Source organism: Centroberyx affinis, unplaced genomic scaffold (genome assembly GCF_046629955.1).
Source record: "Centroberyx affinis isolate AG114_WGS23_722 - 3 ecotype Tasmania unplaced genomic scaffold, CSIRO-AGI_Caff_v1 ptg000687l_1, whole genome shotgun sequence".
Lineage (NCBI taxonomy): Eukaryota > Metazoa > Chordata > Actinopteri > Beryciformes > Berycidae > Centroberyx > Centroberyx affinis.
The window spans coordinates 195,064-218,523 of record NW_027279308.1 but is presented as its reverse complement, the minus strand read 5'-3'; the positions used below and the strand labels follow the sequence as shown (position 1 = coordinate 218,523).

Sequence of the window (23,460 nt, the reverse complement as noted above, 5' to 3'; positions counted from 1 at the left end):
GCTGATTTAGATTCGACAATTTTCCATAAGTATTTTGCTGGACGATTAGAGGAGCTCTCTTGCGCGGCATTTTTCACTCGCCAGATTCTTTATAATTACTGTGGAGCGAGAAAATAGGTTTTATTGCCAGCGGAGTGTTACATAACCGAGTGGCTTTAGCTGTCCAAGGTGCTGAACTGAACGGTCGTAGCCTATAACGGGACGAGCCGAGGGGAATTCACAACCTTGCGTAAGTCTACCCATGTCACAGCGAATAATATCAACGTGACCGAATGATTTGGTGCGAAAAATAATATTTAATCAGTCATTTGAGCTCATTTTGTTTGTTTTTTCCGCCCACACAGAAGGTCACAGGCCTAACAATTGGGGAAGAGGAAAGCACCGGATCCGCTGACTGAACCACTGGGAAGCCACTGGGTTTTTGGTCATTTTTTCCGTCCCCTGGTGAAATACATTCCTGAGGTGGTCGATTCCACGGAGAGAAAATGTCGGGGCAAACGCTCACGGATCGCATTGCCGCTGCGCAATACCAGCTAACGGGATCAGATATGGCCCGGGCTGTCTGCAAAGCCACCACTCATGAAGTGATGGCGCCCAAGAAAAAGCACCTGGAGTGTAAGTGTGCCCCTTCTTCCTCTTTCCTGCCTAGGCTATCAGGCCTCACACACCACATATACAGTACAACCTTGCTTGCACGCACGCCCGCCCGCACACGGATGGATGAGTGGTTACAATCAATAGGAGCTATGATATTATTATTACCCGTCATCACTTAATTCCCTTTTCTTATAAATGGGTGTGGTGCCATAATAAATTGATGTAGCCATGGTGATGACCCCTCTGGTGACCCTTTGTGTCAGCCTCCAGTCAATATGATGGTAACCCACAGAGACTGGAGAGAGAGAGAGAGAGAGAGAGAGAGAGAGAGAGAGAGAGAGAAGGTCATAATTTAAGACAGACTGACAGGTCATCCACACAACAAGTGCAGACCCATTTAATTTTCCCTTCCCTGCCCTCTTCCACACCCACTTTCCTTAACTCCACACTGGGGCCTTATCATCAGGGTAGTTCTCAGGGACTGATGGATGTTAGCATGCGCATGCGCACATGTGCACACTTTCACCCAAATGTAAAATCCCAGCATGGCTGCTGTCTGGACATTACCTTTATATACGCGACCAAGACAGCTACAGACCTATCCAAGCCCTATTTTGCCCATTCGTTATTTCATGCTCTCCCTATAGAGCTGCAGCATCATGGCTGAATAAAACTATCAAACCTCACAGCTTTATTAACACGTTGTGCGATGACAGCCTGGGCCGCCTTATGACAAATCATTATTAATCACTGTCATCTACCACAGATACTGAGTCAGACCAAAGCATGGCGTGCCGCTGCATACAGATGATGGTCTGATTGGCTCTATGTGTGTCTGTGTCTGTGTCTGTGTCTGTGTCTGTGTCTGTGTCTCTGTGTGTGTGTGTGTGTGGTCGCTGGGCAGGTCTGGTCCTGTGTCTTGGACTAGGACCTTATATCGTGTGATCCGCTCCGCTGCTGAATAATTTATTAATCAGCCAATGACTGCCTTGCATTATTTACACAGCCAAAGGTGACAATGCTAATGCTAGAATGGGCTAGAGACCACTGCTTCCTCTCTCTCTGTTGTACCATGTGTGTGTGTGTGTGTGTGTGTGTGTGTGTGTGTGTGTGTGTGTGTGTGTGTGACTGAGAACTTGTAGTTGTAGAGCGACACATCAGCAGAACAGTTTAACCATCAGTCTGGTCGAAGTCATGACTTTCTTCTCCAACCACAAGGACAACATTGCTGCTACATGTAGTGTTGACCTCTTGTTACCATTACCATGCAGGGATAGTCACACACTTCATCCATCTCCAGGGTGATTCAACAAGCTTTCTAGACATATGGGCGATGTTGTCTTCTTGCTGGGTGAATGTGTGTGGGGTTATGCTGTATCCATTTCCAGGGCAATTCAGCAAGCTTCAAGTATGTAGGCCACTGTGTTTCTCTTCCACTGGTATCTTGGCAGGGCACTCAGGCCCAGGAGGAAATTCCAAACCTCAAAACTGCAAAACATTTGACTCAAACCAACAGAGGATAAGAAGGAGAAGCTAGTAATCAATATTGTATGTCTTGATATAGTCGAAGCCACAAATAAGAACAAATAGGTTAGAACAGTGATTCTCAACCTTTTTCATATCAAGGACCCCTAATGTAGTCCACATTAGGGCCACGGACCCCCATTTGACCCAAATCTGAGAATATTTTTATTGTTAGATATGATTTTGCAGAATTCCATGGCTATCTGTATTGTAGGTAGAGAGATAACAGTGACACTATGATCAAAACAGTCATTCTTCTACACTCTCTAATTGTGTTAACTTCTTGTAAATGAAATAACGGTGAAGTTTAACAATTCATCAATTTGCTGGGGACCCCCGGAACCCCCTCAAGGACCCCTGGTGGTCCCCAGACCCCATGTTGAGAACCACTGGGTTAGAAGAATCAATAGACATTTGGAGATATAACATAGTAGATAGATTTACCCCCCCCTAGACTCTGCAAGGATAGTGAAGCCATTTTTTATCATTGAAAAGTACCAGTGTAGGCCATCCAAGCTACATTAAATATATATAGGCCTACAATATCTCCCATTTTGCCTTAGACAGCTTCTGCATCCAGAGCCAATTAATTGACAACCTTTCAACATCTTTGATTTCCTTGACGATAGATTTATTTGAGGGCGTTCTGTTTTCCTTTGTCACAGTGACACAATCTGTGACCCTTAAGGGGTGCAGCGGGGGTGCAGTGTGGTTGCCATGGTAATGGGCTGACAAGAGTGTCAGGGGATGACACTGTAATGACAGAAGAGATTGCGGGAAGGCAGAGGGCAAATGACGGGACTTTCATTTCTAGAGTGTATAGACAAAACGGTAATGAAATGTGTTTCCTTTACCCCAAGTGAAATTCTGAAATAAACATTTCAGAATGCATTATCATTTCAGTGGTTTTTCATTGTAGTTAGTTGACTGAACATCTATTCTAGTGTGTTTTTTAAAGACAAATTACTGTCTTCTTATTGTAGGTGGCAAAATGTACCTGCTCGTAAAAATACACTAGATCCTTTTCAAAAGTCTCACAGTTGTAAGTGTCGAGCAGACTAGAGTAGCAATGGGTGGTGGTGTGTGTAAAGTGAAAGTGTGTCACGATCACAGCTGTGCTTGCCTTGAGAAATGCATTTTGATGCAAACGTCAACCACACAGTAAAAGATGCAGAAGTAAAATGTGTCTATGCAGGAACCATTTTTCTTTATGGACTTTTGATTTTCCAGCTGGGTTTGATTCTTTGCACCATGAAAAACACAGTGGTGTTTTGGTTATTTCTTTCTATTGGTAGTAAAGCATGCTCCATTGAATTTGATATGCGTGCTCACTCTATTATATATATAGACACAGTAGATTTGGTGAAAAGGACGCAGGAGGGCATGTGTTACAAATTTCAAGAGAGCATATGGTCCATGCGAGTTCAGCTGAATGAGCACAATGCTCTTAACACCAAAGGCAATGGGTTCAGATGCCTCTGAGATCATTTTGAAAACATAGTGTAAGTGTAGAAATGGAAATACTGTTTTTAAAGTGTTAGTAATGACTAGCATACTGTAATGTGCTGAACGGTACAACAAAGTGCTGTACATGACCATAGCATGTGTAGTAGGTGTGTCACATGACCTCTAGACTGTGCGTCCACTTGTTGTGTGTGTGTCTGTGTGTGTGTCTGTGTGTGCATATGTGTGTATGCATGTGTGTGTGTGTGTACATGTGTGTGAACAGGCAGGCCTGCTCTTACTTCTGGCTGGTTTAATCTGGCCTATTCTTGTCACTCTAACCTTAGAGTCTCGTTGGTGTGTAACTGAAGACACAATCATAGAACATAGACTCAGAGACTGACTTGGAAAACACACACACATGCACACACCCACACACACACACACACACACACACACACACACACATGCACACACACATGCACACACACACCTATACAGTTGTCTAGTAGGGACCACATAGTTCATTCTTAGAGCTCTCCTGACTACCGTGGATTACTGTAAGAGTCTTTATTTAGCTCAGCCAATCCTCATAAGACACACACACACACACACACACACATACACCACTTGTGTGTCAATGTGTGTTTGTGTCAGGTAATAATAGAGCTACCACAACAGCAAGCATTATAGCCTATGCCATGGCCCATTTTGTAAAGCACTGCACGCTAGTAAACAGATATGATAGGAGAGCTACCTACACAGTTATTATTAGGTATTATGAGCTGAAAACCGGAGAGAATAACTGTAGATGGCTGTGTGTGTGTGTGTGTGTATGGTGCTAGCATGAATGCTAACTTGTAGATATGCCAGTTACATGATAATATTATGTAATCACATTTCAGCCACTGTGGACACTCTTTGTGTGTGTGTGTGTGTGTGTGTGTGTGTGTGTGTGTGGGTGCATGTGATTTGAAAAGGCCGCAGGGGGTGTCATCTTCAGCCATTCCACTGAGAAGGGAGGCTAAATGAAGAGGAGCGAACAGAGAGGAAAGACAAAGACAGAGGATAGACTGAGGACTGAAAGGATCAAAGATTTGCAAGAGACAGAAAATTTGCCAATAAAAAAAAATGAAAATGGTTATAGGGGAGACAGAGAGAGAGATAGAGAGAGAGAGATAGAGAGAGAGACATCGTGCACTGCTGCTTCCTCAAGCCCCCTCTCTTTCAGCTCTAACGAACCATATCTAAACACAAGCAGGAGGCATAGTTGAAACAGGATGCTGTCACTCCCCCTCTCGTGGAATATAAAGACATCAGTCATCAGAATTACAGTGTGGTTTTTACCATCTGGTCAAGCTCTACAGAGGGATTTGAGTACGATTTATTCCAAATAGATCCAAAATATCAGTGATTGCCCTATTAACTTAAAAACAGACAAAAACAAAACACATATAGATTATGATTTTTTTTTTGCCATTTTGATTTGCAGGTTGGATTTTCACTGGAAGCAGCAGTCTATTACCATTCCAGGAGGTGCTACAGTGATAATTAAATGTGCCAAAATCGTTTACAGTACACTCACTGACATCAGCAACACTCGCTACAACTGCTGACAAAAGCTGATAATGGGGATGTGAACATGGTATAAAATACTAGGAGTGATTTGTTTCAAGAGAGGTGTGTGTGTGTGTGTGTGTACTGGAGGGGGATAGGCATTGAGATCTCCACCACAGAAGACCCCTGACCGGTGTGATTAGTAATAATCTGTTGACAACCCCCGAACACCCCAACCCCCCTCCCTCTCCGGCCTGACACCCTGCTTATGACCTTGAACAGCTTCCCAGCATTCCCTTCTCCTCCCTTTCTTGCTTCCTCGTCTCTCCAATTCTCTCTCTCTCTCTCTCTCTCATGTCCACATTGGCACTTCTCTTCCTCGATCGACTCCCCACTGAGTCTCTTCCTCTTTCTCTTCCCGCCTGCTCCTTTCCCTCCCTCATTACCTTGCTGTATTTTTGACAACAGCAGTTTGGTACTTGAGGCAAGGCCAAGGCCTGATCGATGTAACAGCCTTCCTTCCATTATCTGGGGTGCCTGCCAATATGTGCTGCACTCCTCTGTGGCACTCTGTACCGCTACACTCAATTTCACCCCTCTTGTTTGGCCATCAATGTCTGAGGGATGAGCGGCAATAGAAGAACTATAAACTGCCTATGTATGCGATTTTTTTTTAGATTTCAAATATTTTTTTCTAGCAGTATGTATTTCTAAGCAAAATAAATGGTTATTCTGATTCACAGATCAGCAGTGCCCACATAAATTTGAGCCAAATCACCCTTCTATACATACAGTATACAGTATATCTATTTCCAGCCTTATTGTGTGTCTCTATTCCTAGAGCATTAGGGCCTCCAGTCTACTGCAGACTTGGCAAACATTTGGCTATACACATCAGTTAAAATATGTCATGTGTCATCCCTCCTATTTCTAAGTGCTACTTTCTCTCCTATGCGGTTCCTCTGCCAAAACTCCCCCTCTCACTCTCTCTCTGTCTTTGTATATCTGTCTCTGGCCATCTGTCTCTCTCTCTCTCTTCCTATCTCTCTGTCTCCCGCTCTCTGTCGCTCTATGCCTCTGAGGAATGAGGGGAATATTCACTGTGAAGATGGTGGTCTGACAAAGCCAAGCGACACAACAAATAAACACATGAAGAAAAGGGAAATGAGCACTAAAACAACCCAACAACCCAATGATTCAACAAAAAAAAAAGAAAAAAACGATAACCTATAATAACCCCTCTCCTCAGAAAAATAAATGAATAAAAGAAAGAGGTAGAGCATTGTATATACATATAGATAAGAAGTTAATACAGATCTGTGTTACAGTACATGTAGTCCACAAAATTGTTCTCAATGGCTCATCCTCCATAAACTATAAAAACTCCCCAGATTTCAAACAAGAGCTCTGACTTTCCTTTGATAGTGAATGTCAGTTTCTCCACTGCCAAGCAATGAGAGAGGATTTTTAGCCGTTGGCTAACCGATGGTGTTTCTTTCATTTTCCACAGAGTAGCAATGGCATTATTGACCTGGATAATGCTAAAAGTAACATTTTCTTCCTGTTTGAAAGCCTGTGCTCTTCAGGAAATAGTCCAAGTATATATAAGGGTGGGCATAGAGAGGGGTTTCAGCTGAAATAATCTGAGAAATCCTATGTGTTACACTCAGCATACCAATCTCTGAATTGCTCTCTACACCTTTATCCATATTATTACTGTCAAAGCGATGTAACAGAGAAAGAGTTATATATGTATGCATACTCCACTTATACTGCAAGAGTTTAAACCTTGTATTGATGGTCTGGACTTGAGACAATTCTTCTTTGGTAATTGCTAAAAAGTGAGATAGAAATACCTTTTCAAGAGGGGATGAAGGTGGTTTATAGTTTATTTTAATTCTCCAGCTTCTGAGCTGTATGTAGAGGGTTAAAGTGTTTTACAGGTATGGTTTTTGCTACTTCTTCCCCTTTTCTCCATGTGTTTATTGGTATGTTGCTTGGCTTTGTCAATTTGAATTAAATGGCAATAAATATATTGTGAAAAAAAAAAGAAGATGGTGATCTGTCAAGTCCCCTGTGAACCCTGCCTGCCTGTCTGAGTGTCCTGGGAGGGGGGATGACAAAGCAGTATTTTCTCTCTGCACTCTCAGTGTGTGTGTGTATGCGTGTGTGTGTTGGCGCATAAGAGGATGTGTGTGCTCGTGCACATGTGTGTATGCGTGCCCTGAATCCTAGATGTCAAGTCTAGATTAGGTCCTCCCTCTGGTTTAATATTCTCATGGGTGTAGTTTGCTCTACGGAGGAAGCCTTAACATTTACAGGACTTATGCTCATTTAAATAATACAATAATCTATAGCTATATATAAACAAATCCAGACACTATGCTTCCAATCAAAGGAGACATTCCTCATACATGCAGCATAATACGGAATTTCGTTGATTAGCAAACCAGTAGCCTCGCGTTATCATACCACACTTCAGTCACAAGATGCTTCAGGAGAGGAAAACTCAGACAGAGAGTAGCAAATTTTATTATTAATATTTTATTTTATTTATTTTTCTCCCTTTGAATGTTATTGTGTACTGCATATAAAATGTGTGTAACCCTTGTTACCAACAAACATTAATTCCTTCACATAGTTTACTGATCCTCACTCTGTGATGGAGGCTCTGGGTATGGGAGCTGAACACGCAGCAACCCAGTTCCTCTGTCCAGGCACTGACTCTCTCACACACACACACACACACACACCTAGACTGATATTCATCTTGATGCTTTGGCAATATTGTCTGTGAACTTTCATGCCAATAAAGCACATTGAATTGAATTGAATTGAATTGAATTGAATTGAATTGAATTGAATTGAGTAGCAAATAATTCAGACTGATCTAACCAACCTGTGAATGTGTTGCAGATCTGGTGTCAGCCACCAACGCCACCAATGTGAACATCCCTCAGATGGCTGACACGCTGTTTGAGAGGGCCACCAACGCCAGCTGGGTGGTCGTCTTCAAGGCCCTTGTCACCACTCATCACATGTGTGTCCACGGCAATGAGGTTAGTGGGCTATTTTAATATGTGTCTCCTTTGGGATTAACAATGATTATGACGGATGTTTGCCAAATTACCACCCAATATGTTCCAAATGCTTCGTTTGGATGTGTGTCCTGCTCTAGTTGTCAGGATCATGTCTCTCTAACATATTCTGCCGCTCTCAGATCAGTGTGGGTGACAAACTCGGGAGGTTTTCACTTAAGAGAAATGGAATTAGTCCTCTGGGTGCAGTGAGGGTTGTGGTCTGTGGTGCTGAAATAGACCGGCTGTGTCACAGAGAGAGTAGAGTCAATTATGGGTCAACGACAAAAGGCAAAAAGGAGATCTGAGGTTTTAGAGGCTTTGACTACAGTTCTTCCAATAAATGGAATTAGTCCCATTGCGGTGTGGTGCATGAGCAGCCATCCATGGAATCAGACCTGCAGGAACTGCTATCTGCAGAATGAAATGTTGTTGAAAAAGTACAGCAGGGCTAGTGATAATTTACAGGTCCTTATTATTTTTTTCTAGTGTTTCGGCTTCATTTCTAATTGAATTGTTTCCTCCAGTGCAACTGATAGGTACAAGACTGTTTTGTGACCCTGTGTTTTTCTCTTTCCCTCAGAGGTTCATTCAGTACTTGGCCTCCAGGACTTCCCTGTTCAACCTCAGCAACTTTATTGACAAAACCGGCTCTCACGGTAAGAACGCCCAAGTATGAAAACTTGATGTGTGCGTCGTTGTGCGTGTGTGTGTCTGTGTATATGTGCATGAATGCGTGGATGTATACATGACAGACTGACAGTCTTCCAGATGAGAACATCGGCACATTACTCTGTCTGAGACTCTGCCAAGGTAGAGAGAAACAGGAAGAGATGAACACAAACAAGGCCATCTGGCAAATAGAGGAAATTACACAAATTACAGGAGCGACTGGACATGGTCAGACACACATGTAATTGTATATATATACAACACACACCATGTCGACACACACACACATGCACGCAAACAGATGCTGGCATTTCCTTGTCCCCTATGCATTTTTTTTGTCTTAATGCACAGTCTTTTTCTAAAACTAAGGCACTCCTTATATTACTTGTATATTTTTTACGTCCATGTGTTGTGTTTGTCTAGTCTTTTTATGTTTGTGTGTTCATCCAATGAGATATATTTCAAGTTAAAGTTATTGAGAAAAATGGCATGCTCAGTCAGCTGTATGAGAAAAATGAATCTTTTTTTTCTATGAACATTTTGCTAGTATATAATACTGTCTACTAAGGCAGTTTAAAACTGACGGAGAGCGGTTACCACAAATGCCAAATTTGCACATCTTAATCTGCTCAGTTACATTTCATATTAGTCAAATGTCCAACGTGTAGTTCTGATTGCTGTATTTGGCCTATCAAGTAATGTCTTATAACTTAAACTCTTTCTATCAGTTAGGTGTTGACAGGCACACCAGATGTTACAGTGCGATTATTGCTTTGTTTTATACCAAGTTCTGATCACTCTCTGACATACTGTTGATTCTCCTCAGGCTATGACATGTCTACATTCATCAGACGGTATGGACGATACCTGAACGAGAAGGCCTTCGCCTACCGCCAGATGGCTTTTGACTTCACCAAAGTCAAGAAGGGGTGCGTCAGTCATTGTGTTCATAGAGGTTGTGCTCATAGGCCCCTCCCCTTTACAACTCTCCTTCCCGCTGTTATAGACCTGCCTAATCCAGTTATCACCGGGACCTTACCTTCCTCGTACCCCTCCTCGTAAACCATGATGCCGTTCAAAATGAATTCCACACTTCATGACACTAATGCCCAAATCATCCCTGAAGCCCTCGTCATGCAGCAGTCCAACTCAGCCAGTTTCACCTAATGCCACTTTTTTATTTTCACTTACCTCATGCCATTAAACACCCCAATCCCATGGTGGGACTTTTCCCCAAGGCCCGTCTAATGCTCTCTTTGTTGTATCCAGTGCTGAGGGTGTGATGAGGACCATGACCACTGAGAAGCTGTTGAAAGGCATGCCCGTCCTGCAGACTCAGATTGACACACTCCTGGAGTTTGACGTGAGTTCAGCTTTGGCTTATATTGAAACCCATATTTTACCGTGTAACGTCACAGGAGTGAGCTTTTCCTTGGGTTCTACAAACTGGCTCATCTCTCTCCTTTCTCTCTCAGGTCCATCCCAAGGAGCTGAACAATGGGATCATCAATGCTGCATTCATGCTTCTCTTCAAGGACCTGGTCAAACTGTTTGCATCCTACAATGACGGCATCATCAACCTATTAGGTGAGAGATTATTGCATAAAAAAAGCTCTAGGCCACAGAACACATATTTTCTCATCAGTGAGCATCTGTAAGCCTCTTGTTCTTTATGTTGTGTGTAGAGAAATACTTCAAGATGAAAAAGAGTGATTGTAAGGAGGCCTTGGAGATCTACAAGAGGTTCCTGACCAGGGTGACCAAGATTGGAGAATTCATGAAGCTGGCTGAGGTATTCAACAGCATTCAGCATGACCTTCTGGGGAATACCTACATAACTTTGTTGGGGTGTCTATAATACATACATATTCATATACATATTCCCGTAGCGACATTGTATTGCACAGTGGTATTGTGTAGTGTAGTAATGCTTCATTTTGCCTCTCTTTCCTTCAACAGACAGTTGGAGTTGACAAAAATGACATTCCTGACATCAACTATGTAAGTCACCACCACATGTAGTGCTTCTCATTTTTAACTTGTTTCCTGGAAGCATTGGGACACACACACACACACACACACACACACACACACACACATACACTCACACATGCACACCCACACACAAGCACAGATGTCTCACCCAACATAATCTCCCTGCCAGTGTCTCCACCCGGGCGTAGTGGCGGATCTAGCAGACTCAGACGACGAAGACTGTATGTTTAAACCTCGCGAGAACTCGGTAACCATAGAAACGCTGGCTGGCCTGGCAGAGTGCCTGCTTGCAGGATGGAGTGTTGGCATGTTGATCATACGTTACGGGCTTATTCAACCGACAGACGCGATTATCGTGTGTGTACATGCGTGTGGATATTGCAGTGAGATTTTTCAAAAACTCTGTCTCTCTCAACGCTTTACCACTTTTTCTGACTGGCAGTGCTGCTGTGATAATTGAAGTGTTGGCGTGAATGTAATGCTCAGCCTGACAACACAATTCAGGGAGGGATTATTTAGTGATTACTGTTGTTTCTTCTCTTCCTCAGGCTCCCAGCAGTATCCTGGAGTCTCTGGAGACGCACATGAACGGTCTGGAGGACGTGAAGGGTGGAAAGAAGGGGTAAGAGATTTTTTAATAGCCTTCCTTTTAATTTTGTGTTTGACTGCTGTTCAAACACAGTATGATCACACACAATACCTCCATGAGCTACTTTGTGTGGTAGCCAAAATACAAGTGCTCGGATCACAAAAAAAAAAGAAAAAGTAATTGACGTTGAGACTAACTGATGTAGACCTGGGAAACTCCCTGTGCGTCTCTTCTTTTCATGAATTATCATTAAGAAGCTCAAGGAACCGGGAGACTTGCAGATAGAAACAGGCCCTCGTTCAAGTTTCTCCCAGCAGATGTGCTCCAAACTCAACTGTACTATCTTTCCATAATTTCCTTTAACCCTTCCTCTCTTCTTATCCCCCCTTTATGTTCATTTGGAATCACCAGTGAAGGGTGAGCATATTTGTTTTGTTTGAAGTTGACTAACTTCTCAGATGTAGATGTATTCAGATGAAGTGGTTTGTTGAGTAATTTCCCTCCAGGTAAAGTTACACCAAATTCACATGTGAGTTACACATGTGATCCCCATGTGAATAGCACTGATGTGATAATAGCGTTTTTGGTTAACGCAAGATGACCGTTATGCACTGTAACAAGTTCTACATGTGGAAATGCGTGTGCAGATGTGATTACATGTGTGGACTATGCGAGACACATGTGTTTTATATGCAACCATATGTGGTATTAATACATTGTATCACCACATATGTATTATCACATGCTGACACATAATGTGAATCAATATATGAAGGGTGTTGTTCCAAAATGAGATGTCCGCCATTTGAAAAAAGTGACACCAGCTCTTTCAAAGTGAGAACATTTGATGGTACTTTTTAAAGAGAAGTAGTTATTTTCCATACCGTGTATACCAAAATATACATATATATATACAGTACTGTGCAAAAGTCTTAGACATATGTCAAAGATATCCATAAAGCGAAGATGCTTTCAAAACTAATTAAATGAAAATTTCTGAATATCAAAAATTTACAATAAACAGCAGTCTACTGACACACTAATGCAGAAAACAAATAAACATCTAAGACTTCTAAGAAATTTATATAAAAAATCTAGGGTGCCTAAGACTTTTGCACAGTACTGTATATTGTTTTGGAAATAAACTCTTCATATGATCACATGTGATGCAATCTATCATGGTAATTTATTTGATTTCTGGAATATTAGTTTTGTAGATCTTTTCTGTAGACCCGTCAAACACTTGTCAATCAGTGTCAGGTGGATCTACACATTCTTAACAAAGACACTCATTATTCCTCCTACTCTTCCTGTCTTTCAGGTCTCCAACAAAGGTGAGATACACATACAAAATAGTTTTGTCATTTTTATCAGAATGTTTCTTTTATCCTCTCATTTGTGAGCCACGAGCCACTAAAAAGGGTCTCCCTTTCTATCTACCAGGGGTCTCCTACAAACAACGTGTCTCCAACCTCAACTCCAGCCAAATCTTCAAACGCTGTTCCCACACTGCAGCCTCCACCCGGCGAGACTGCTGCTGCCGCCGCCGCCGAGCCGGCTGAAGAGTGAGTGACCACTTTTTTTTTTTTGCTTTTTTGTCAGTTACTGTGAAAAAGAAATTGCAGTTTGTTTCGTGGACAAAGACTCTTACTCAGTACTGTTGCTGATGATAACTACCCAGTTCTTCTTCTATTTGTTCCAAACAAACTGCTGCTGCTGCTTTCAGTTACTTAAATCGCATCACTTTCTGTGCTCTAGAGGATTTTTCCCTGGAGAGACCTACCTGCTATACTGGATGTTTAGAACAGCAAATGTAGCAAATGTAAAAGCTTTCATGAACTGGCAGAAGGTTGAATCACTATTGCGTTATATCAGTCGTTGATAGACAGCAGCAAAACGGAAATTTATTTAGATGAAAATGTTGTGGAAGTCAAGACGGCGGTAGAATGAGCTTTGTTCTCTCTCTGTTCTTCTCTCTTTCTCTCTCTCTCTCTCTCTCTCTCTCTCCCTCTCTCTCTCTCTCTGTCTCTATCTCTCTCACACTCTGAAACACTCTCACTTTCTCTGCAGTTCTTTGTTGGACCTGGATCCACTCTCCTCCTCAGGTCCCTCAGTACCATCAGCAGCCCCCACGTCTTGGGGAGGTAAGTTTAATATTAACTAGTACTTCAGTTACAATAGCCCATTTTGGGGAATCAGCTTTTAATTTTTCGTGGGTAAAGTTACAATTATATCAACAGTGTTTTTAACTGAGGTTGATACTCTTGAATTAAATTGAATAAAATTTGTTTCCCCTATTGCCTTCTTTTGTGCTTCCACAGACCTTCTTGGGTCCGGTGAGTGTTACCCTACAATTCCCTTTGCCTTTAAGCTCTAGTCTGGTCCAGCCTAGTCTTAAGCCATCCTCTAGGTTACCTTGATTGCAGTTTAGGAGCTGGAAAGAGTGACTTAAAATGCCACTGGCTTTTTCTCCCAAGAAACTCTTTTTTCCTGGACTGAAATCAAGGTGACCTGGACTCAACGTCAATGTTTTAGTGCAAAGTGACCCTTCAGATAGACTATAATGCACCAATGCCACTTGGTCGCCTCCCTGTTTGTCTCATAGTGCTGTTCTCTCTGGTCTTAGTCTGAGTAGTCTCTCTTTGTTTCTCTCTGCTTTCTCTCCCTCCTCCCTCCACATACTCCGTTGTTTGTTTTTTGGTTTACTATGGGGGCTGTTTTGGTTGATTTTTATTTGTTGGTTACTAATGGATGATGTTGGGTAATTTTGCTACTTTGATTTGATTGAAATTTGGATTTTTTCTTTTGTCGGTCAATTCCCAAATATTTTAATTGGGGTTGATTTGAACTGGATCTCTTTTGGCTTGCTTTTCTACATTGATTTGTTTATAATGGTGGCTTAATTGGTTATTTTGGTTACTCTTTTGGGGTTTACTTTGGTACCTTAATTTGGGGATTTCGAATTCCCCATTGGTACTCGCAGAAATGGGCGATTCCTTGCTATCTGAACCCACCCTCACGGCAGAGCCCGCCCCCTCCTCTGCAGCAGCAACGCCCACTCCTGCAGCGGCAGAACCTGGAGTCTCTCTAGCCCCTCCCACTAGCACAGCAGCCGCCACCTCCCCTGGCGCCGCCAATATGGATCTGTTGGGAGGTCAGTGGGCTTCCGGAGAATTCTCTACGAAAGAATTACTCTGGAGAGCTCAACCCTAAAACCCATCACACGATACGATAGCACAAACCACTGCATGCTCACACACGTATGTAGGCACAATCTTGCTGATAATCACATGTATTGTCTGTATCCTGCAAGCAAAGTTATATCATCATAAAAGGTTCTACAGTCAAGTAGAAGAAGCTTTTATTTCCTATTGATGCAACAATACTTATCATCAATATGCATCAATATTTTCAATTGTAGAGCAATTTCACCTGTCACTTACCTAAAAAAAAAAGACCTTGCAGGACGCTGATGATATACAGAAACACACACTATAATTTTCTCTCTCTTACATACACACACACACACACACACACACACGCACATGTACACACAATATCCTCTACAAATACTCTGCATACTCATGCTCTCACACATTTATGCATTATGTAATTATGTACAGCCCACACACTCACCCTTGGCTTGCACATAAACATATTGCTGCAGACATTTTCACATGCGTCTTGTTTGATAGGCAGCCATGCTTTTCTTTGACCTCAGTGAAAAGCAATTCTATCAAACCCTGTCACATTGCTACAGCTACAAACGACAGCTGCAACACATGTAGTGCTACTGCTTTTTAGTTGAACTGTAGACTTAACCCTGCCCTTTGTAGATAAAACCTTGCCGCTGTGCCTCCTGTCTGTGTTCCCATTTGTCGATTCACGTGTCAATCATCCATGCCATAAATCAGTGTTGTAGTTTTTCCATGCAAGGGTACTCAAAACAAATTATACTGTTTAAAAGTAGAATAAGTTGAATACTCCGAGCGTATACAGTGAGTGTCCTTTGCTCTGTTTCCTATTCAAATGCTCTCTACTGATCTTCATTTTCCCGATGTTCTCCTTCCCTCATCCTCTTTCTTGACTCTCCTTTTCTCTTGATCACATTCTCTTTCTGTTCCTTCATCTGTCTGTCTCTGTTTCTTCTTCTTCTCCTCTCTCTCTGTCTCTCTGTCCTCGGCCTGCACAATGCTGGGGTTTGTGTGTGAACCTCAGATGCATTTGCAGCATCTGCTCCTGCCACTGAGGCCGCTGCAGCAGCTGACGGCGGGGCGGCCACTACACCCACCCCAGCCACCAACACTGGAGCTGGTGGGTGACTGAAACTCTGTCTATATGTGTGTGTGCATGTGTGTGTGTGTGTGTGTGTGTGTGTGTGAGAATGAGCATCGTTTGTATAGTAGCTTATAGGAAATGTATGTGTGTGTGTGCATTTATTCTTGAGTTTATCAATATTGTTATTTTCATCAGGCTTGATATCGAGGCTATGTTCAGGGACAGTAGGCGTGTAGATTCCCTACTTGTTGCTGCTGGTGTCCGGCCAGAGCTATTGTTGTTGCCATGGAGACTGATGGTGATGCTTTTTCTTGTCAGTTGTTGGCTTTTGATGTGACAAGAATCTGTTGTACTTGTCATGTAGAAGGTTGCCTGTAGCGGTTGTCTGGTTTTAGCTGCAGTTTAGAGGTTTTTATGGATTGTGAAGCCTTCCTGAGGGTTACAGTTGAGGTGTTCAGTTGTTTTTCTGTTGTTTTTTTCAGCGGTGATATCATTTTTCTTCTTTGGTATTTTGATGTACTGTACAGTATACTCACTAATCATGAATTTTGGACTGATGCTTATAGAGAGCTCTGCATCTTATCTCCTTCTATTAATCCTCCCTATACTTTTTCATTCTTTCCTCCTCCATTATTCATTACAGCAGTATATTCATCCTCATTGTATGAAACATGTATGTGTATTCTGTGTTATATTATAGTCACTGTCTAACATTCCTCTTCCTCTCCATGTGTTACATCCCTTCCTCACCTCTCCACCCCTCCGCCCCTCCACCCCTCCACCCCAAAAGACCCCTTTGCCCCCTCGGACGGTAGCACCAGCGTGGCGTCTGCCGGTCTAGACCTGTTCTCCATGATGCCGGTGGAGAATAACACAGGCAGCGCGCTGGACGCCTGCTTTAGCTCTGTGGTGCCCCCACCCTCCCCCTCCCCCTCACCGCTCTTCACCTCCACATCCAACACCATCACCACCGCCGCAACCATTTCAGCACCCCTGCCCCCCAACGCCTCCAGCCCTGCAACAGATCTTTTCAGTGGTAAACGTTAAAAGACAGTGTGTGGTTTGTTCTTAATCTTGCTTCCTTCAGTTGTTTTCCATATTGATTGACATCTTGATAGAGTGTTTACATTGTCTCATAGTCCTCCGACCTGATGTTGTTTGTCCTCCTCTCCTCTCCTCTCCTCTCCTCTCCTCAACTTTTTTTTTGTTCTCTCTTGACTTGCTAAATCTCTTTTTCCCTCACTCCTCTCTCTGGTAGTCTTTTTCATCCGTCTCTCTTACTTCATCAGGCTAATGTGCACATATTGATGGTTCTCTTTCATTTTTAGCCTGGCTGCTCCCTGTTCACTTCTCTCTTTCTGCCTTTGATTCTCCAGATGTGACTTTGAACGGAATCGACTTTCATCACCATTTTCTAGTGTTTGAACATTTTAATGTTTGTGTTTCTGCGTCTGCATGTGTTTGTAGATCTCTTTGATTCCATGCCAGATACGAGCTTCACCAATGCAGCTCCTGCTCCCAGTGTTGACTTGTTTGCAGCAGGTACCCAATCCCACCCCTTCTGTCCTCTTTCTTACTCTCGTCTCTCATATCCTTTCTTCCTTTCTCTGTCTGTCAGCTTTGTCCTTGGCCTTGATCAGTGAAGAAAAAAGGAATTGAGATTGATTCTCCTATGGGTCAGCCACAGGCTATTCAGCTGCGCCCCCTCTCTCCTCCCCTCTCCCTGAAACATTTACTAAAGCACTCTTACCTCTTTCCCATTCCAGCATGATCTTCGTGCACTGCATTTGCATTAAATGGGCATTACAATGAAACTGCATTAACAGCTATGTGTGTGTGTGTGTGTGTGTGTGTGTTCTAACATCATCTCCACCTTGCCCTCCCCAGCGGACATGTTCTCCTCCCCCGCCCCCCTCCTCTCCTCCGCACCCCACCCCAAAATGGACACTGGAGCCATCATGAACCTGTTTGGTGGTGGGTAACTCACAAAACTGACTGCCCTCGCTCTATCTCTCCTCTTCCTGAAAGCGTTTCTTCAAAGAGGGAGGAGCTGAATCTGTGAAGGAAATCAAATCAATCAATTGATATGTTTTTTTTGGGTCATTTTCATTCAAGTCATCAGGGCTTCATAACAGTCATGACTACCTCTGGGTTTGTTGAGACTGTACATTTCATATGCATTAGTTCCAACGTCTTGTATTGTTAATTGAATAACTCATAGATATCTTGTAAAATGGGAGTTGCATTCTCTGTGGGCAGATACCCAAGGCTAAGCTTGGTCAGTTGAGAGTATGAGAGTTATACGTTAGTGTCGTGTTGCAAACTTGCCACAGCATATTAGGATAAAGACGCTTATTGGTCTGTGTCCACTTGTTAAAAAAAATTGTGTGTGTTTATATATGTAAACACATGCATTTGTGTGTGTGTGCTTTACTCTGACTGCTTTTTGTATGCGAGTGCTGTGTTCTAAACACTAAACGCCATGTTTCCCAGTTTGTGTTAAAGCATATGTGATTGCATATTTATACTTTCATGCGTTCCTCTTTAACACTACGCTGTTTGTTTGGCATTCCCAGTGCGGAGCCGAAGGCTGACTCTTACCCCTTCTTTGCCCTCATGCTGCGATGGGAATGGCTTGGCCCACTTTGGCTTGCCATGGTATGGTTTGGTATGTGTTGGGTTGACCTGGCAGAGTCCGCTGGAGGAGATGCCCCGTCCACTGCTCCTGCTGCCCCTGGAGCTGAACTAATGTCAGGTAATACTCCTGAAATGTGCAGCTACACCCTGCATGCATAGCACGCCTGCAATGGAAGGCACACCAACATGCTGTCGACATTCCAGAGACACTGACAGACTTCCATTGCATTGAAACACATTGTACTGTAACTGTAACATAGTCATTGTAATCGGGTGCATTACTACTAATTAACATCAATCCCATTTGGTTACTACTACTACACCTGTGGGTTGCCTACCAAGATGGTTGTTTTTGTGGCAGTGAAATCTATTAATAGCAGTTTCTATTAACTGTGACTGATACTTCATTCATTCACTCATTCACACACCAAACACAGAATTCACTTTCTTTGTACAGTGACCTTGTGTATGTAATTTGTGTTTGGTTGTAGCCTGTTTGAGTGCCCATCACATACTGAATATCCAAGTACAATCACTTCCAGAGTCCTATGGATTGTAACTGTGTCCATATATGGTCATGTTGGCATCATCACTGGATCGCCACACACTCATAGTGTTGCTGTGGTCTTGCGGGGATTCCTCCAATGTTTCCCACCTTTCTTCACTGCGCAACTTGGTAACCGTGGTAACTGTGTTACCGTGGCAACATGGGCCTGCTCACCTGTGTTCCCTGGTCATCTTCCCTGTCATTGGTCTTCATGTTATAACTGATGGTCTGCAAATACTACTGCTTTAAGGCTTAACTCTCCTTTCCCTCCATCTCTCTGTTTCTGTATTTCTTTCATTCACACGATATCCTCTAATGGTCTGATTTTCACCTGCTCCTTTAAAACCTCATTGCATTTTTCCCTCTCTCCGGCATCCTGTGCATTTCACCTTCCTCTCTCCCTCCCTCTCTCTCTCTTTCTCTCTCTCTCTCTCTCCATCTGGCTCTTGGGCTGGCTCATTGCTTGCTTCGTGCCGTTTGATTGGGTGAGTTTCCTGGCTCTTTAACACGCTAATTTCCCACAGTGCACTGCTGCATTGCAGTGGTGCAAGCTCAGCTGCACTGTCCCTTCCACCAGATGCCTGATGGTTAGGAAGTGTGCGAGAAGTAGCACTATAATTGAATGCTTCTTTAGCAATTAGCTTAGCCTCATCTGAGCTGCAGTGCTTTTGCCCTCATCACAATTTGTGCAGCAGTCACATACATATAGTAACATTTAAAATCAATTCAAAATCATTAACTTGAAAATTTTAAGCACTGAAAAATACAGTATATTGACACTGAGTATGGTAAGATAGTAAGATAGATAAGATAGTAAGACACAGTATTTTTGCAGAAAATACTGTGTACGTCACATAAAACAAATTCAAGTTTGTATTTATCCCATATGCATATTTTTTAGAGTTGTAGTAGTTCCCCTGCCCACATTGCAAATTAACATTGTAGTAAGTAGCTGACCTGACAGATGTCTCCCGTAGCAGATATGGCTGAATAGCTTGGTGTCAAACTACTGTCTTACACAGTCTGTAATTATGCAGATTCTGTAATAAAATGACACAAATGTTCATCATGATTTGAAATATTGTAATAGATTTTAATCATTTTGTTCTTTCACCATATTTTACTATTCATGAGCCAAGGACCACACTATCAACTGAATGTAATTTGAGGACATTTAATGACAAAATATGATCACGATGATAAAGTTGGAATATCTTGACGGAGTGCAATGACGTCTGAACTGCGGTTTGGGGAAGGTGCTGGCAAAGGATCCGCCGTAGCTCCTGGGACAACGGATCCCCCATGGGAACTCTGTGATAGAGAGAGAGAGAGAGAGAGACCAAAGAGGGAGGGAGGGAGGGGCATGGCAGGACGAGAGCAGGCAGGTATGTAGGGCAGGTCGGCTTTTAAAGGTAAATGACAGGGAGAGGTGGAATTGAGGTGTGGTCCTGCTCCTGAAACTCAGTTATAATACCTCCGATAATTGCTATTTTACTATATTTTATTATTAAATTACTGTCCTCTCTAGTGTGAATTCCAATGCTCCTCTCTGCTCTCTGTTGTCATGGAGATATCTATTGGTTGTCATGGTAATCCCCAGTAGTAAGGAGGTCTGCTACTCAGTTCTGGTGAGAGTGAGGATTGCTGGTGTTGGAGGATGCTAACCTCTCCTTCTCTCTTTCTCTCTCTCTCTCTCTCTCTCTCCCCCCCCCTCTCTCTCTCCTTTCCTCTCTTTCCCCCTCTCTCTGCTTCTTCTCCTCTCCCTCCTGTAGTGTTTGATGGACTAGGGGATGTGATGAAGCCTGCTGTAACCCCCCAGGCGGGAGACCTTGACGCCACCATGGCTAACATGGCTGGCAGTAAGTAGTCGTTCAGATTTGTTTACATGCTGTAACTGAACTAATAGTGTAGATACTGATTTAATTTACCACTGATCTAATTTCTCACTCATAAAATTGTGAGACTCACAATTGTTTTAATTAAGTCTAGTCATAAGTGCGTCTATTAGAATAATGGAAAACAGTGAATTCACAGACTCTCTCTCTCTCCCTCTCCCTCTCCCTCTCCGTCACTCTCTCCCTCTCTCTCTCTCTCTCTCTCTCTCTCTCTCTCTCTCTCTCTCACACAGATCTTTCGATGGGAACCCCAGCGGCTCCTCAGGTAGCTCCCCCCAGTTGGGGTGCTCCCATGGTAAATGTTGTCTGTGTCTTATAGCATGGAGTGGAGCCGCATGGCAGTGGCAGGCAGGGCATGGAGCCAATCACACGCATTGCCCCCATCCGGCTCTCCAGGGTGCAGGTCCAGTCATAGAGCTAGGAAGCTGAGAGGTGTGGCAGAGCAGCAAGGAACCGGGATGTGTCATATCCCAGTGACACAAGTCGTTGGATGTTATTAAAATGACACATCTCATAAAACCCCCACCTGTTACTACTAGCTAAGGCACATCCAGCATTTTAAATGTTCAGGAAATGACTAAAAACTTAGGGCAGAAATGTAAGTTTCAGGCAGCGGACTATTTTGAAGGATTTAAATTTTTTTGTATTTTTCTGGAATACGTACTGGAGAGTGATGAAGTGGCAAAAGTTATTGCCAAATTAAGAAGCTGTTGCTTGGAAACAACCTCTTCCCTTTATCTTTACATACAGTTTTAAGCCTGATACAGTCCATGCAAGCCATGAAATTCTCCCCCTCCATTTACACAGTTGCTTCTTGAGGATATATCAGTTGTTACTTTGGCAACAACAGATTTAGATGGGATTTCACACAGAGCAAACACCACACCTTTGACACTCCCATCTGAAGTGGGCTACCTGCGGAAAGCTTACCCCTTGCTCTGTAAATACTAATGCATGAGCAAACCAAGGATATCTGAATTCATAGTTTAAGTTAGGGCTGTTGCTGTGCTGTGTTGTGGTTTTTCCTTTGCTTGTCGTGTGTCATGTTTTAATGTCCATGTCTGTTTGTCTTCACCACGATTTTGTGTGTCTTTGTACACCTTTTGTGTGTCATTTCTAGTTTTGTATGTGGCCATTGATGTGTATGTGTGTGCTCTGTTGCAGTGCCTGTGCCTGTGTTATATGTAGTGTAGTAACATCCCAACTCCTCCTCTCCCTCCCCCTCCACACCTTTAGACCATACCCACGGGGGTCCCTCCTTTTATGGGGTCTTACCCCAGCTTCAGCATGGTAAGACCACCAGTCCCAGACCATTGGTCCAGGTACATTAGGAACACCTAAGATGGCCAATGACCCCTTTAGGTGGCCCACACACACTTCAGATGACCAAGATTGTGCCTTACTCTGTCTATTTTTCTTTTCCGTTTGTCCCTGTGAAAGCCCGGGGCGCCAGGCGCTGGAGCTCCCATGATGCCCATGGTTAGGCCAGGCTTCCCTGCTGCTGGAGCGAACCCTGGAGCACCGGTAACATGAAAGCCACACACACACACACCAGGGTTGGGGTCAATTCATGAATGAACTCATCATTTCCAATTCAACTGAGGAATTGGAATTGGAATTTGAAGAAAACCTAAAGGAAACACAATTGGAATTGAATTGGAATTTTTAATTTAATTAAGTTGAATTTAATTCAATGAAAGTCTGTGAAATTCCATGTTATTTTGTTTTTCTTATGACATTACACATAGTGTTATACCTATATTATCAGTACTGAATATCATGAAATGGTATTAAACGTAATCGTAATACATGCATTATGATTAAATGTATTTGATTTGTTTAACTGCCTTTTATTTGATTCATAATGTTTGATTTATAGTGTTTAACGAGTCAAGTCAACCTCTCTTAGAAGTGGAATTTCATGGAATTTCATGGAATTTCATGGAATTTCATGGAATTTCATGGATTTCATTTCTGTTCCTGTCATTCCAATTCAATTCCAATTCTGTTTCCTTAGAGCTGAATTCCAATTCCAATTCCATCTCCAGGAATTAAATTGGAATTTACCATGCATTCTCAATTCAATTCACGAATGGCCCCAACCCTGAAATACACACACACACACTCATGTGTAGATGGATTATACAAATACACACAGACACACACACTCATGGCACAGACACCCATATCCCAAAAGGAAGGTCTGCTCTCACAAAAGGAGTGTGAGTGCTAAGAGTAGATTGTGTCTGCAGATATCTCCGGGGGTGTCCCAGAGCCCCAGGAGGCCCCCACCTCCCAGGAACGCTCTGGATGACCTCAACATTAAGGACTTCATGTAGACTGACTGACCCGTAAGCCCCAAGGTAGGTGTGTTGTCCCCTGGTCTTCCTTTAATAATCTCTGTCTCTGTCTGTCTTGTTATATAGACATCACCTTTTGAATGGTAAGTGAACATTCTGTTGATCTCAATTGTGTTAATCAAGTTTAATTTATTTATTTCCTCTCTCTGTCTCTCTCTCTCTCTCTCTCTCCCATCCAGAGGTTGTCGTTGTGTCTGGAGCTCTGTGGATGTGGATGTGTGCACTTCCCTCCTGCCTCCCCTCAGTCATGCCCCCCAGCCCCTCAGCCAATCAGCCATCAACTCTACGA

The 23,460-nt window shown here is 42.9% G+C and overlaps 1 protein-coding gene across 1 annotated transcript; it reads left to right on the top strand.

Moving 5' to 3' along the window:
* Positions 1-485: 485 nt before the first annotated feature.
* Positions 486-23,369, top strand: LOC139644001 (clathrin coat assembly protein AP180-like). Its single transcript, XM_071519345.1, has 24 exons — positions 486-615; positions 8,038-8,180; positions 8,782-8,857; positions 9,697-9,799; positions 10,140-10,233; positions 10,346-10,457; positions 10,556-10,662; positions 10,830-10,871; positions 11,414-11,487; positions 11,866-11,871; positions 12,776-12,788; positions 12,898-13,019; positions 13,525-13,598; positions 13,776-13,790; positions 15,673-15,768; positions 16,523-16,768; positions 17,200-17,274; positions 17,620-17,706; positions 18,425-18,487; positions 20,689-20,775; positions 21,045-21,106; positions 22,252-22,335; positions 23,064-23,174; positions 23,351-23,369. The coding sequence occupies exons 1-23, from the start codon at positions 486-488 to the stop codon at positions 23,148-23,150; spliced, it is 1,998 nt and encodes a 665-aa protein (XP_071375446.1). The 3' UTR covers positions 23,151-23,174; positions 23,351-23,369.
* Positions 23,370-23,460: the final 91 nt, after the last annotated feature.

Bases quoted from the DNA above. Each gene is read 5' to 3' on its own strand.
- LOC139644001 (XM_071519345.1), top strand. From the start codon at position 486: ATGTCGGGGCAAACGCTCACGGATCGCATTGCCGCTGCGCAATACCAG. The intron at 18,488-20,688 runs GTAATACTCCTG...TCCCTCCTGTAG, and splicing joins TGGAGCTGAACTAATGTCAG to TGTTTGATGGACTAGGGGAT. The intron at 21,107-22,251 runs GTAAATGTTGTC...TCCCTGTGAAAG, and splicing joins CCAGTTGGGGTGCTCCCATG to CCCGGGGCGCCAGGCGCTGG.